Raw genomic sequence first — 13,060 nt, 5'->3', positions numbered from 1 at the left:
CTTTTTCATTACACAAGTTTCCATCACTTGGAAGATTTAAAGAATACACTAATCCTCATCTTCACTCTAAAGATATAAGCGATTCCAATCATGCTAAGTGTCTTTCAGTTGACTAAAAATAATTATCTAAGTATCGAAGGAAAACTTCCTGGCCACATTTAAGGGCACAAACTGAACTTTTTAAGCAGGCCTGGACCACTGACAAAAGGGGAAAGCTGGATATAAGGCAGCCATTTAGCCATCTCCGAAATTAATAATCCCTAAACTTGTGACACAAAATTACTGAAGACACTATGTCTCCCAACGTTAAGTATGTGTTCAAGGAGATTCTTGAGCACTGTGAATTTCCAACACCTTAGCTGGTTTGAGAAAACAGTTTTTGAGCAGTGGGCCCTCTACATGCATAACGGCTATGTACTCTGTACTCTGACTTTAAAGCATGTCAGAGAGCTGTTACTTACCCTACTGTCTCTATATACATCGAACACAACTGTAAAAGAGAAAAAATTCAAGGTTAACAATGAACTACTATTTTCATGATCTGAGTCTCCTTTTGAAAATTAAACTGCATATTTTTATTACTCAAATAGCAGAATTTAAGTGCATTGGGAACTTCATGCTTCTTAGTATCAAAACTTTCAAACATGATAAAGTAGCCTACAATGTTTTCTTTGTATCATTTTGTTTTCCTTTTGTCTACCCTCAGCCGCAATCTTTTCATACAGTTGATCATTAAATAATGTGGAGGCTAGGGGAGCTGACTTCCCCAAAACTTAACTATTAACAGCCTACTGGTGACCCAAATCCTTAACAATAACATAAATAGTCGATTAACATGTATTAACATGCAGTCGATTACTGCATTCTTACAATAAAGAGAAAAAATGCTAGTAAAATCATAAGAAAAATATATTTAGAGCCCTATATTGTATGTATCAGGAAAAAATCTGCATCAAGTGGGCTCATGTAGTTCAAACCTGTGTTATTTAAAGGTCAACTATAGTTAAAATTCAAACACATCATCTCAACAAATTCACCATCATAAACAAATTATACATACTAGTGAAAAAAACATCACTCACTTAACTCATCTGATGAGGAATGATATCAATATAACTTGTAGTAGAAAAGCATAAAACCAAGCTGTGGTTATAGCATGACGAATCTTTTTTAAAATCACATCTGCCATAGAACACAGACTTGGCAAGTGAAAAAATATAAATCAGAGCAGATGCAATTTTAAGATCCGTGAAAACTCTCATACACAATGCGCTTTCTTAAAAAACAAGTCACAAATGTTTACTTTGTAACTGGTGCTGTCTGATAATTCAAATAAAAAAATCTAGAAAGGTAGATCAGTCAACTAATTCAGTCTGAATAACAGAAGCATTTTGCTCTCTGTAGACAGCCCTTTAAAATGAATAATAAAACATGTACAGAGAGAGAACTATCTCCGTATTAAAGTGACTCTGATTAAATCAGGTTAAATCAACACACAAAAACATCAGTAATACCAAAGAGCCAATAAAGCAAAATGCTGAAAGTACAGTGTTTTGAATCCAGTTTTAAAATATGAGCCACCATGAGGGGCGCCTGGGTGGGTCAGTCGGTTGGGCGTCCGACTTCGGCTCAGGTCATGATTTCACACTCTGTGAGTTCAAGCCCCACATCGGGCTCTGTGCTGACAGCTCACAGCCTGGAGCCTGCTTTGGATTCTGTGTCTCCCTCTCTCTCTGCCCCTCCCCCGCTCATGCTCTATCAAAAAATGAATAAACGTTGAAAAAAAAGTTTTTTTTCAAATATGAGCCACCATGAAATAAGGTTCAATAACATCATGTACTTCATTTCACTGGGTCAATAAAAATACTCACAGTCTTCATCTAAGAATTTGTACTGTATGTGTTTCTTGAAAAAGTCTTGTATGCATCTGCAAATCTCTTCCTTTTGTTTAGAAATATGATCATAGTACTGTGTATAGTCCCTTTGAGAAATACCTGACAAGAAAAATATTTTATATCCATTATCATATAACATTCTTTTCAAAAACACCAAAATGTGATTTAAACCTCTTTTTGAGAGAAGCATTAAAGTAGACCAGGTGAATAATGCATTATACATGATTCAGCATTTTATATAAATATAAAACTTATCAGTTGTAAAAACTTACCCATTCAAGGAGTTGTATCTAAGTTGCATATCATGCATTCTTACTTTAGAAATAGTATTTTTATTTAGTACAATGGAAAGAACTCAGTCATAAATACGTTCATAATGTAAAAAATGAAAAAGGTGGTTTTAAACCTCTGCTTCTTTGATTTTTTCTATCAAACTCTACACAAATTAGTATTCTTTCCCAATTTTCTTTGGGACACTTAAAATATTCCATAGGTCTTCCGTGTTCATATTGTATTTCACAGAAACTGGCTATTTTTCCTGCTCATACATGCTACCCTGCCTTCACAAGCCTGAGGTTTCAAGCCATGGAAAAGTAAACATTCCTTTCTTCAGAGTTACTTGCTGATTTTATTCCAAATACGCTAAAGGGATTATTGTAAAAACTCTCTGTTTGCTCTAGGCCTAGGAAAAAGTTTTCTGCTCTGAAAAAAGGGTTTCCACCCAATTTCTTAATCACATGCAATATGACTGCCTTCTTTAGCTGGATTTGTACTGCAGTTTTTCCAGGACTATCTAACAATATGATAAATTCAGACACCCCACGTTACTTTTAGGTAAATTAACAGATGTCAACATCACATTCACTACATAAGAGTGCTGATTCGACTCTAAATCACACATTTCTTGGCTGAAGGCAAGTTTCACTTCATGGAAAACATGCAAAGACAAAAAAAAAAAAAAAAAAAAAGAAATTATCTTCAATACTTAACTTGAATACATCACAGCAAACAAAATTATAATCTGACAGGAAGAAAACGGGTGGTTTTTAGAGTAATGCACTTACTTGTCCACATATTTCCTCTGGTTAGAATAATAAACACTGCTCCAATAATAGAAATAAAGATCCCAAAACTTGGCTTTTTATGATGCTTAAAATAAGCAGTGTGTTGCTAGTAATACTTAGGAAAGTCCCAAAGAGAAAGCAGGTAATAAGGTACATATCCTAAATTGGGGATGGTCAAGACCATCACTTTCATCTCCAGAATCCAGACAGACATAATTAATGGACAAGATTCTTTTTGTGGAAACTGAATATGGCCTCAGGATCATTATCAACATAGCATTCCAGTGAGTTAGTACCAACTGATTAGAGGTAGCATCGGAAATATACACTGATTTATTACCCTGTCCTAATTACTAGAAATTCACTTTCATCAAAAGCTTGTCTTCTTGGGGTGCCTGACGCTCAGTCCGAGAGACACGTGACTCTGGATCTTGGGCTCGTACGTTTAAGCCCCACGTTGGGTGGAGAGATTACTAAAAATAAATAAACTTTAGGGACGCCTGGCTGGCTCAGTTGGTAGAACATGCAACTCTTGATCTCGGGGGTCATGAGTTCAAGCCCCATGTGTGGCATAGTTTACTTAACACAAAATTTTTTTTTAAATTAAAATAAATAAGCTTAAAAAAAAAAAAAAAGGCTTGTCTTCTTTTAATGGGTAAAAAAAACTCACCAATAAGCTTGTTTTCCTTTACAAAACATCTGAACTCAGCCCCCGGAATTAATTCACACCATTTTCGAAGAACAAGCTGTAGACAAAGGAAAAATGTAACAAAACTATGTAACAAGGGAATGTTTACTGGTCTAACAGACAATTTTATGTCAAAAGTGTATCTTAACAATTGCCATTATCAAATAGTTTGGGGAAAAGAAGGCATCATTTCACTCATATGTGGATTTTAAGAAACAAAACAGATGAACACAGGGAGGGGAGCGGGGAAGAGAGAGGGGAAGGCAAACCATACCAGACTCTTAACAACAGAGAACAAACTGAGGGTTGCTGGAGGGGAGGTGTGTGTGTCGGGGAGGGGGTGGGGGAGGGGATGGGCTAAATGGGACATGGGCATTAAGGAGGGCACTAGGGATGAGCACTGGGTGTTGTATGCAGTAAGTGATGAATCACTGAATTCTACTCCTGAAACCAGTATCACACTATATGTTAACTAACTAGAACTTAAATAAAAATTTAAAAAATAATAAAGTAATTACAAGACTTGCATTTTGAAGATAGACCCCCAAATATCATGTGACAACACTTTTCCCTGTGTATCTTTTCATTTATCATAAAATTGTAACATTTATTTAATAAATATGCTGCTCAAATTTTAAAAAAATGGCATCATAAACCATTCTCATCATGAGACGTAGGGGACAGATCTATTAATTCAGTAAGCGGGGGAAGCACTATTGCACCTGTTTATGACAAAATGCATCTCTGTCACTTACTCATCACTCTGAGAGCTCTGACATGATATACATATCCAAGGATGAAGTCGAACCCTACCATCATTGTGTACAGTTGCCCTGTAATTCGTATGTTCTTCACCCCTTATATCAAAAAAATAAAACGATTTCCGAGTTATCTACCTTAGCAACATTGTGTACGATGCTGATAAAATTATTATGATTTATCACTAAAAATTCCTATAACCCTCCCATGATTTTCCCACTACTTTAAAGTAAAACAATTCTAACAATGGCCCAAGTCATAAATGGGTCCTACTACCATAATTATTTAACATGTATAAATTCTCATATACTATTGAATTGCTACAATTTTATAAATAGGATAGTTGACAAATGCATGCTTCTGACCTTTCTTTGGAAAAGACTAGCCCTGTTCCTGTGAAGTATTAATTCTAACAAGTGGCCAGTGCCTCCAGGCTCCCTTTTCCTGGCACACACTTCGCATACACATCTTTGCCCTTTAGGACCTAAGAGATGGAACCTGAATTCTTCTAAGCCTCATTCCTGGCATTCCCTCCAGTGGGCCCAGTATTCCCCCTTCCCATATCCTGTGCTCCCAGTTTCTTGTACCTAACATTCTAGAGTAAGCCCACGCATACCAAGCTGTACTATGATAATCTGATACAGGGCTCTTTTCCTTCCTAACTAGCAACTTTCCTAAGGGCCGGAAACTGGGTCTTACTCATCTTATGTCCCCAACACGTATGTAATAACTAACAGGTGCTTAAGGAATGTTATAAAGTAAAACAGCAAATATATAGGATAAACAGCCACTAAAAATCCTGATACAAAAAAATACCTACTGAACTGGAAAAATGTTCACACTAAGTGAAAAAAAAATGATATGCAAAGTAATGAAGAGAGTATATATACACAGATATACACATCTCAAGAAAGGGAAGTTAAATGCCAAAATGCTAATACTGAGGGTATGTTCAGGTGGTAAATTCCGCGTAATTTCTGATACTTTTAAATTTTTGATAGTAAATTTCTTTTCTTAAAAAAAAATCTACATTGTTAAAATATGTCTAAGATTTTAAAATGCACTGATTTCAATTTTCATTATTGTGAGCTCTTGGTCAAGCTTTTTACGTGCCGTATGTTTAAAATAGAAATGAATTATTAAATGAAGAACCCCAAACTAAAAAATTACACTGCTGTCATCTATTAAAAGCTGATACTGGGGCAACGGAATGACTCAGTCAGTTAAGCACCAGATTTCAGCTCAGGTCATGATCTCACGGTCTGCGAGTTCCAGCCCCACGTGGAGCTCTGTGCTGTCAGCACAGAGCCTGCTTGGGATTCTCTCTTCTCCCCACCTACTCTCTCTCAAAATACCAAAAAAAAAAGCAAAAACTGATACTGCCAAATATAGTTTTTTAGAGCTATAGTAATATTTACTTAAGCAATTGCTATAAACATTAATTTTGGGAAGAATTTGCATAATGTTTACTAAAATGTTTTGGACAGGTAGCACATATACTACAGTCAGTTAAAAAATTACACGGCGGGGGCGCCTGGGTGGCTCAGACCGTTGAGCATCCGACTTCAGCTCAGGTCATAATCTCGCAGTTCATGGGTTTGAGCCCCGCGTCAGACTCTGTGCTGACTGCTCAGAGCCTGGAGCCTGCTTCAGATTCTGTGTCTGCCTCTCTCTCTGTCCCTCCCCTGCTCATGCTCTGTCTGTCTCTGTCTCTCAACAATAAATAAATGTTAAAAAAAAAAACACAAAAAACCATGAGGGTAAAAGAATTCTCTTCCCACCCCCCACCACCGTGCAAGACCATACAGTCCCTCTGTCTTCCTCCTCAGAGGTAATCAGTGTTGTCAATTTCTCACATATCTTTACAGAAGTAATCTATGAATATATGAGCATGGAGTACACGTACGTATCTTTTTAAATATACACAAAAGGAACACGACTATCCAGGATTCTGCTTACAACTTTTTTCATTTTAATTATTCTAGTATTACTTTCCTGAGCTTTTAAAACTGAGTTTTAAATGCTGTGCCTTAACATGATGATAGGATATTCCCCAAAAAACAATAAAAGCACAAATTGCTGGGGAAATGAATCTTGGGGACAGAAGATGACATCTCAACAAAGATCATGCCTCAGGGCAGACTAGAGAAACGATCTTTGTCACTGTGTTTTCAAGCACCAAGTAATAAGATACAGCAGGTGTTTAATAGATGTTTGTTCAATGAAACAAGAGACAAGAATATAATATGTGCACAGAAATAACATTATAAAAATGTTTAATGATTTGGGAAAATGCTCATACTGTGCTATTAAGCCAAAAAAACCCTCACTAATGGTACATAAAAAGCTCCATTACAAGTACTAAGAGATCCAGTTCAGTGGCCTAGGTAAATAGTAAATTATTCCACACCATGGCATGATCATAGAAGATACATCAATATATGCTTTAACTGCATCAAGTGATACAGTGAGTCAATGGACAAGTTTTGAAAGCACATGTGTACAAAAGTGAGTGGAAGCAAACAGACAATGAAGAATTTTTTTTAAAAGACCAGTGAACTGATTCTAATTGGTGTCATAAATCCCAAAATGCAAATGGTTTACAATTATGGAGCAGGCTGGCCACTCTCTTCAACAAATTACAAGCTATCAAAGTTTTCAAAAGTATTACATTTTGACAAGCCAAGTGCAGGAAGAACCAGGAGTGATGATAATAAGCAAGAGCCTATCAGGCATGTAGCTGAAACCTGGAGTCAGGATTTCAAAGAAAAGTATGTTCCAGATTCACTAGTGACAGCTGATGTTGGGATGGGCATGGGTGGGGGGTGTAAAATACCCTCAAACTAGGAAAATACAGAATATAAATTTGGTTTTGCTATGTCTGAATTCTCACTGCTACTTCTAATAACATTTTCACTACCCTTTCATTCTTACATCTGCATGTAATTTGCAAAATGAATCAACAACACAAAAATAAAAAGGGCCACTGGGCCTAAACGGTAAAATGATGATTACTATTTTTTCTTCATATACCAGGTTAAAAAGCTTACCCAGGTTAAGCTAGATGGTGGGTACAAAGCTATTTGTGTTATTACAAAATATGTACATTCTATAGTATATATATACTTTGTATGCATGTGTGTATGTATTTGTATGATTTTTTCATAAATTTAAAAATTCAGTGCTTCTAGATTGCCAGAGAGATTGATCCAAAAAAATTTATTCATTCTGCTTAAGAATAAATAGCAATTTTCAAAACATCTTCATCTAGGATTATCAATTTCATCAAAATTAAAAAAATAAATCCTTACCTCATATTCTATACAAGGATCTGGAGAATCATCAGTACAATGAATAAATCTTTAAGAGAAAAAAAAGGCAATTGAATCTTTTTTATGGTGCCAGTTTATGTACACACATTACTTACATTCAATGTGAGAGTAGGTTTTACTAGAAGCATCCAGAAACAGGAGGCTAATTCAAATCCAATAAACCTTTATTAAGCACTATCGAACATCAGACGTTAGCCGAGGCACTCTGAGATGTTATTTCACTAGTCCTCAAAACAACCATATGAGCGTTACTTCCATTTTTCGGTCAAAAAAAACAAAGAAACTTAGACCCAGAAAAGACCAAATTTAGTGACCAAGCCTGGACTACAACTCAGATTATCTGAAGATAGATTCCAAATGAAGGCAGGACAGCGCTGAGGTTTTACAATACTCATTGCCTTCTTTTTTATGGCTAAACCAGAAGTCTACTTCTCTGTTGACATCAACTCTACCATCTAAAGCCACACAAAGTTATAATCTAACCCTTCCACTGCAGGCCATTTAAAAAAATATTTGATAGAACTACTCATTCCTTAAGTAAACTGCTTTCCACTCTAAAAATCCTCCATTTCATGAACAATTTTTCACGTATTAAATGCCTTTATTAAATACCTCCCTATGCCAAGGACCGGCTAGACACCAGGAATGCTAAAATCACTCAAGTCCCCTGTTCTTTAGGAGGTTAGTCTAGTGGGGAACGCCTAACAAGTAGACAAAGAACTTAAAACACTGAAAGTAAGAATAAAAATACTCTGGCAGCATAAAGGAAAAATGGATTAGCTCTCCATTGTATAGGGAGGAGGGAGGTCAGGAAAGCTTCAGTCAGCAGGAAGGGAAGGTCCACATTTAAGGCAGAGGGAAGCATGTGCTAAAGCAGGACGAGAAATGAGAACGGCCATGCAGAATGTGGAGAACTACTGCAGATGGGCCCTGATGGGAGTGCAGAATGCAAGGGGAGAACTGCCAAAAGTTGGGCTTAGGCCTCGCGCACCGCTGGTGGGCATGCAAACTGGCAGAGCCACTGTGGAAGACCGTATGGAAGGTATTCACAAAACTAAAAGTAGAACTACCATATGATCTAGTAATCCCACAACTGGGTATTTACTCAAAGAAAAACACAACACTAATTCAAAAAGAGATTCACGCACCCCTATGTTTATTGCAGCATTACTTACAACGGCCAAGATAAGGAGGCAGCCTAAATGTTCACAGATAGATGAATGGATAAAGAAGATACGAGGCTTAAGTTAAACAAAAAGCAAAAACAGACTCCTATAAGAAATAGACTCATAAACACAGAGAACAAGCTGATGGTTGCCAGAGGGGAGGGCAGTAGGGGGGCGGGCAAAAAGTGAAGGGGACTGGGAGATCCAGGTTTCCAGTTAGAGAATGAGTAAGTCACAGGGATAAAAGGCACAACAAAGGGAATCTAGTCAGTGGGACTGTCACAGCGCTGTATGGGGACAGACGGTAGCTACACGTATGGTCAGCAAACCATAAAACACAGACTTGGTAAATCACTGTTTCACACCTGAAACTAATGTAACGTTGTGTCAACTATACTCCAATTAAAAAAAAAAAGATGAGGTTGGAGAGAAATTTGGGATAGGGAGGAGCATTCAGATTGTGAAGGCTCTTGTCTCCCTAGGGAGGCTGTACTTCATTATACAGACAACGGGGCGCTCCGAGTTTCTAAACGCAGGAGGGCTTTCACTGTGGCAGTGGTACTGGATAGCCTGTGGGGGGGGGAGTGGCAAGTAGGGAGGCAGAGAACCAGTTAGAAGGCTCCGTCCGATAGCGCTGGGGAGCGATGAGGGTCTAGCTGTCGCAGCGGGAGCAGGGAAGGAGGAAAGCACGATGTAAAGATATTCAGGAGGCAAAGCCAACATGGCCTGGTGCCCTGGTGGAAGTGAGGGGTGAGGGAGAAAGAGGTCGGGATGACTGAGGTCATCAATGACTGGCTGGCAGGTGATGGGAATGCCATTCACTGAGACCGGAAGAAAAGCAGCTGACGGGTGAGAGAACGATGGAAGGGAACCATGTTTGCATGTGGAGAGCTGGAGACATCCGGGAGAACCGCACAGAGAGGTCTAGGAAGCAACTGGAAATTAAGAAACTCAAAGAGAAGGAGGAATTGGAGACAATTATCTGGAGGTGATCCCATGGGTGTAAGAGATAAAGCCGAGAAGGAAATGGAAGGGATCACCTCAGGCACATGACAGAACCTTGGAGAATACTAACAAACAGTGAGCAAAACTTGTGGTGGAGAGGCACTGTTATTAAAAAAACAACAACAAACACAAAACAAAACACCACGCAAACAAAACAGAAAATACTTTTAAAGATCTCTTTAAAAGAAAAAAAAAGATCTCTTTTAAGCAATTTAAAGTAAAATTGAGTTTCCAAAGATTTTAGGGGGCACCTGGGCGGCTCAGTAGGTTAAGTGACCGACTTCAGCTCAGGTCATGATATCGCAGTTCGTGAGTTGGAGCCCCGCATTGGGCTCTGTGCTGACAGCTTGGAGCCTGGAGCCTGCTTAGGATTCTGTGTCTGCCCCCCCCCGCCCCTCCCCCACTCACACTCAAGCACACGCGCGTGCTCTCTCTCTCTCAAAAATGAACATTAAAAAAAAATTTTTTTTAAACAAAAGCTTTTAAATTTCCCTGAACATTCGATTAGGTTGGAATTCTCTGTAATCACTTGTGACCTATACTCCAAACAGAAACAATTCTAATTTATTTGGCTGGCTGAGGTCCTCAGAAAAAAACTTTTATCCCCACTAACAACTGGGCATCGGTTGATAAAATCTGAATTACAAAGAGAAGTACACTCAACGTGCTTTGTTAAAAAGCAGTGGGTTTTCTCTGTATTCTTGAATGGGCACCAAAGGAAGGATCTTACATTTGCTATCTCATTTAATCCTTTCAAAAGTTCTATGAGAAAGTGCTATTAATATCCACATTTATCACATGAGGACACCAAGGCTCTGAGAGGTGAGAGATCAAGCTAGTGGTAGGAAGGGTATGAAACCCTCCTCCAGCTGCTGCTGAAGCTCACAGATTTCAGCAAAAAGAAACAAACAAACAAACAAAACCACAACAAAATACCACAAATACCAGATGCATCTAAATAAAAGTCTTTGACCATCTTTTTTAATAGTCCACAATAGTCCATAATAAACTTTTCTTCATTTCAAAAGATCCCTCACTTTTTCTTCCTGGTTTAACAGTCTAAACATTTTAATTAGTAAAAAATTGCTAATTATTTTATGAATTCTATCATAAAAATTCCTTTTATCCTTAAAACATTTTCCATTTATCCTTAAAACATATATATCTATACACTTTAATTTTACCTTCTAATTTTAAGAATTAAAACATACATAAAAGTACAAAGTATACATGTATTGCTTTTATAAGAAACCAATTCAAGTTTACAAGTTAATAATTTACATTTTGGAACATATACAAATATGGAATCGTCATGTGGTACACCTGAAATATAACGTTATGTCCATTCTATTTCAATAGAAAAAAAGTTAATATTTTGGCTTCCAACTAACCAATAGTTCATTATCATGTTAAAATTGAACTGACTGCCTGTCTTTTCTTAATGTAAATGTATCTACAACATACAGGGAGATGAAAGGAGAGAGATGACAAAGGACAAAATAACAGGGTATTATCTTAATGGTTAGTGTAGTCACAGAACTAGGACCATCTGTATTTTTGAAATGTGACTTCAATCGTGTGGGTGGCATACTTTTTATATGTCTGGTAACAGAGGATAGTTCTTATTAATATTCTATAAAGAACAAGGTAGATTAAGGTTCTATATCTACCTATTTTTAAAACACTACAGGAAACCCAAAAGGCACAATTCCAAAATCCAGACATTCATTGTCGAATATTTTTAATGCTTCAATATTCCTACAAATACTGATTTCACTTGGTTAATCCTCATATTGCTACTTCAAAACAGATACACATTTTATTTTTTTAATTTTTATTTTAGAGAGAGAATGAGTGAGCGGGAGAATGGTAGAGGGAGGGGGAAGGAGGGAGAGAGAGAGAGAGAGCGAGCGAGCGAGCGAGAATCTCAACCAAGTTCCAATCTCAGTGCAGAGCATAACGCGGGGCTCGATCCCATGACCCTGGGATCATGACCCCAGCCCAAATCAAGAGTCAGACACTCAACCCACTGAGCCACCCAGAAGTCCCAAAACAGGTATACATTTTAAAACATATTTGCATTCTCCCATCTTGTAACATTATTTAAGTGTTGATTGGTTTAGCATTTAATGTTATTTTAAAAACCTGACTAGTTTCAAAAGGTGGAGATGAGAACGTCTGTGGTATGTGGGATTACTGTAGAAGGCTTTTTCATATTAAGATGATTAACCAAATGGTCGGGTACAGACCCTACAAGAGCAGAGAGCAGAGCCAGTCAATAATAACATTTACAGGAGCTCAGCTGAAATACTGCAAAGAACGCTGTGTGTGAATATTTAGATTCCATTTACATTCTGGAGAAGGCAGGTTTAGAAGAGTAAAATGAGTAAGACAATTACAGTACTAACAACACTGGAATTTTTACAATCCTTCTATGTAAATTAACAAACCTAAAACTTGTTCTACGAGTATCGATTCTTTTTATGAGTGTAAGTAATTAAAACACGTCATTTACATTATCTTTGAGACTTCTGCTTTTAAATTCATACAGCTCTACTTCCTCTTGCCTGTCGTCTAGTTTGGGGGCCTGGTGTGCTGTTTCCTCAAGTATTTCCGTATTTTTGCCGAAAGCACCCATCTGGTGCAGCTCATTTCTCTGAGGGTCCCCCTGAGGCCTGGGTTGCCGAAGTCTTTCCAGAGCACTTTGTGTTTGCATCTTCTAGGTGCCTCAAGGGTAAAATGATTCAGGGACTGACTTTTACCTTAATGTCTTAGTTTGGGAGAGCTCCAACCAGACAGGTGGTTTAAATTTGTACTCCAAGTTCGTTGTGAGGTAGAGGCCTGAGGTCTCAACACTTTAAAATGCAAAACCCAAAGCGCAAGGAGTTTCAGTTCTGCCTCCTGGTCTCTGTGCCAGTGGATGAATTGTTTTCTAGTTCATCCTTTACTGGAGGTGCAATAGGGTCTCTTTTCCAGAACTTGACTTCATTTTGGCTTAATGCTCGGCCTCCAGTCCCAGCAAGGGATTAAAAGTTATGTCCCTTATCAGTTCTGGTAACTGTCCCTGAAAGGCTTATCTACCTAAGCGTCTGATTGTCCATCCTCTTTCCATTTCTTGCATCTGGGATTTCTTGCATCTGGGATTGCCGTT

General features: G+C 37.8%; 1 protein-coding gene across 3 annotated transcripts in view; it reads right to left on the bottom strand.

Annotated features, from left to right (window-relative positions):
• Positions 1–13,060, bottom strand: part of CDC123 (cell division cycle 123) — a 57,257-nt gene that overhangs the window by 11,963 nt on the left and 32,234 nt on the right. For all 3 annotated transcript variants that reach the window (XM_042944876.1, XM_042944878.1, XM_042944877.1), the window contains 4 exons: positions 7,718–7,766; positions 3,630–3,705; positions 1,872–1,994; positions 462–490 (listed from right to left, as the gene is read on the bottom strand). In XM_042944876.1, coding sequence (XP_042800810.1) covers positions 462–490; positions 1,872–1,994; positions 3,630–3,705; positions 7,718–7,766 — 277 coding nt within the window. The remainder of the gene's footprint in view (positions 1–461; positions 491–1,871; positions 1,995–3,629; positions 3,706–7,717; positions 7,767–13,060) is intronic.

Source organism: Panthera leo, chromosome B4 (assembly GCF_018350215.1).
Source record: "Panthera leo isolate Ple1 chromosome B4, P.leo_Ple1_pat1.1, whole genome shotgun sequence".
NCBI lineage: Eukaryota > Metazoa > Chordata > Mammalia > Carnivora > Felidae > Panthera > Panthera leo.
Note: the sequence above shows the minus strand (reverse complement) of the source record. Positions and strands in the feature narration are given on the sequence as shown.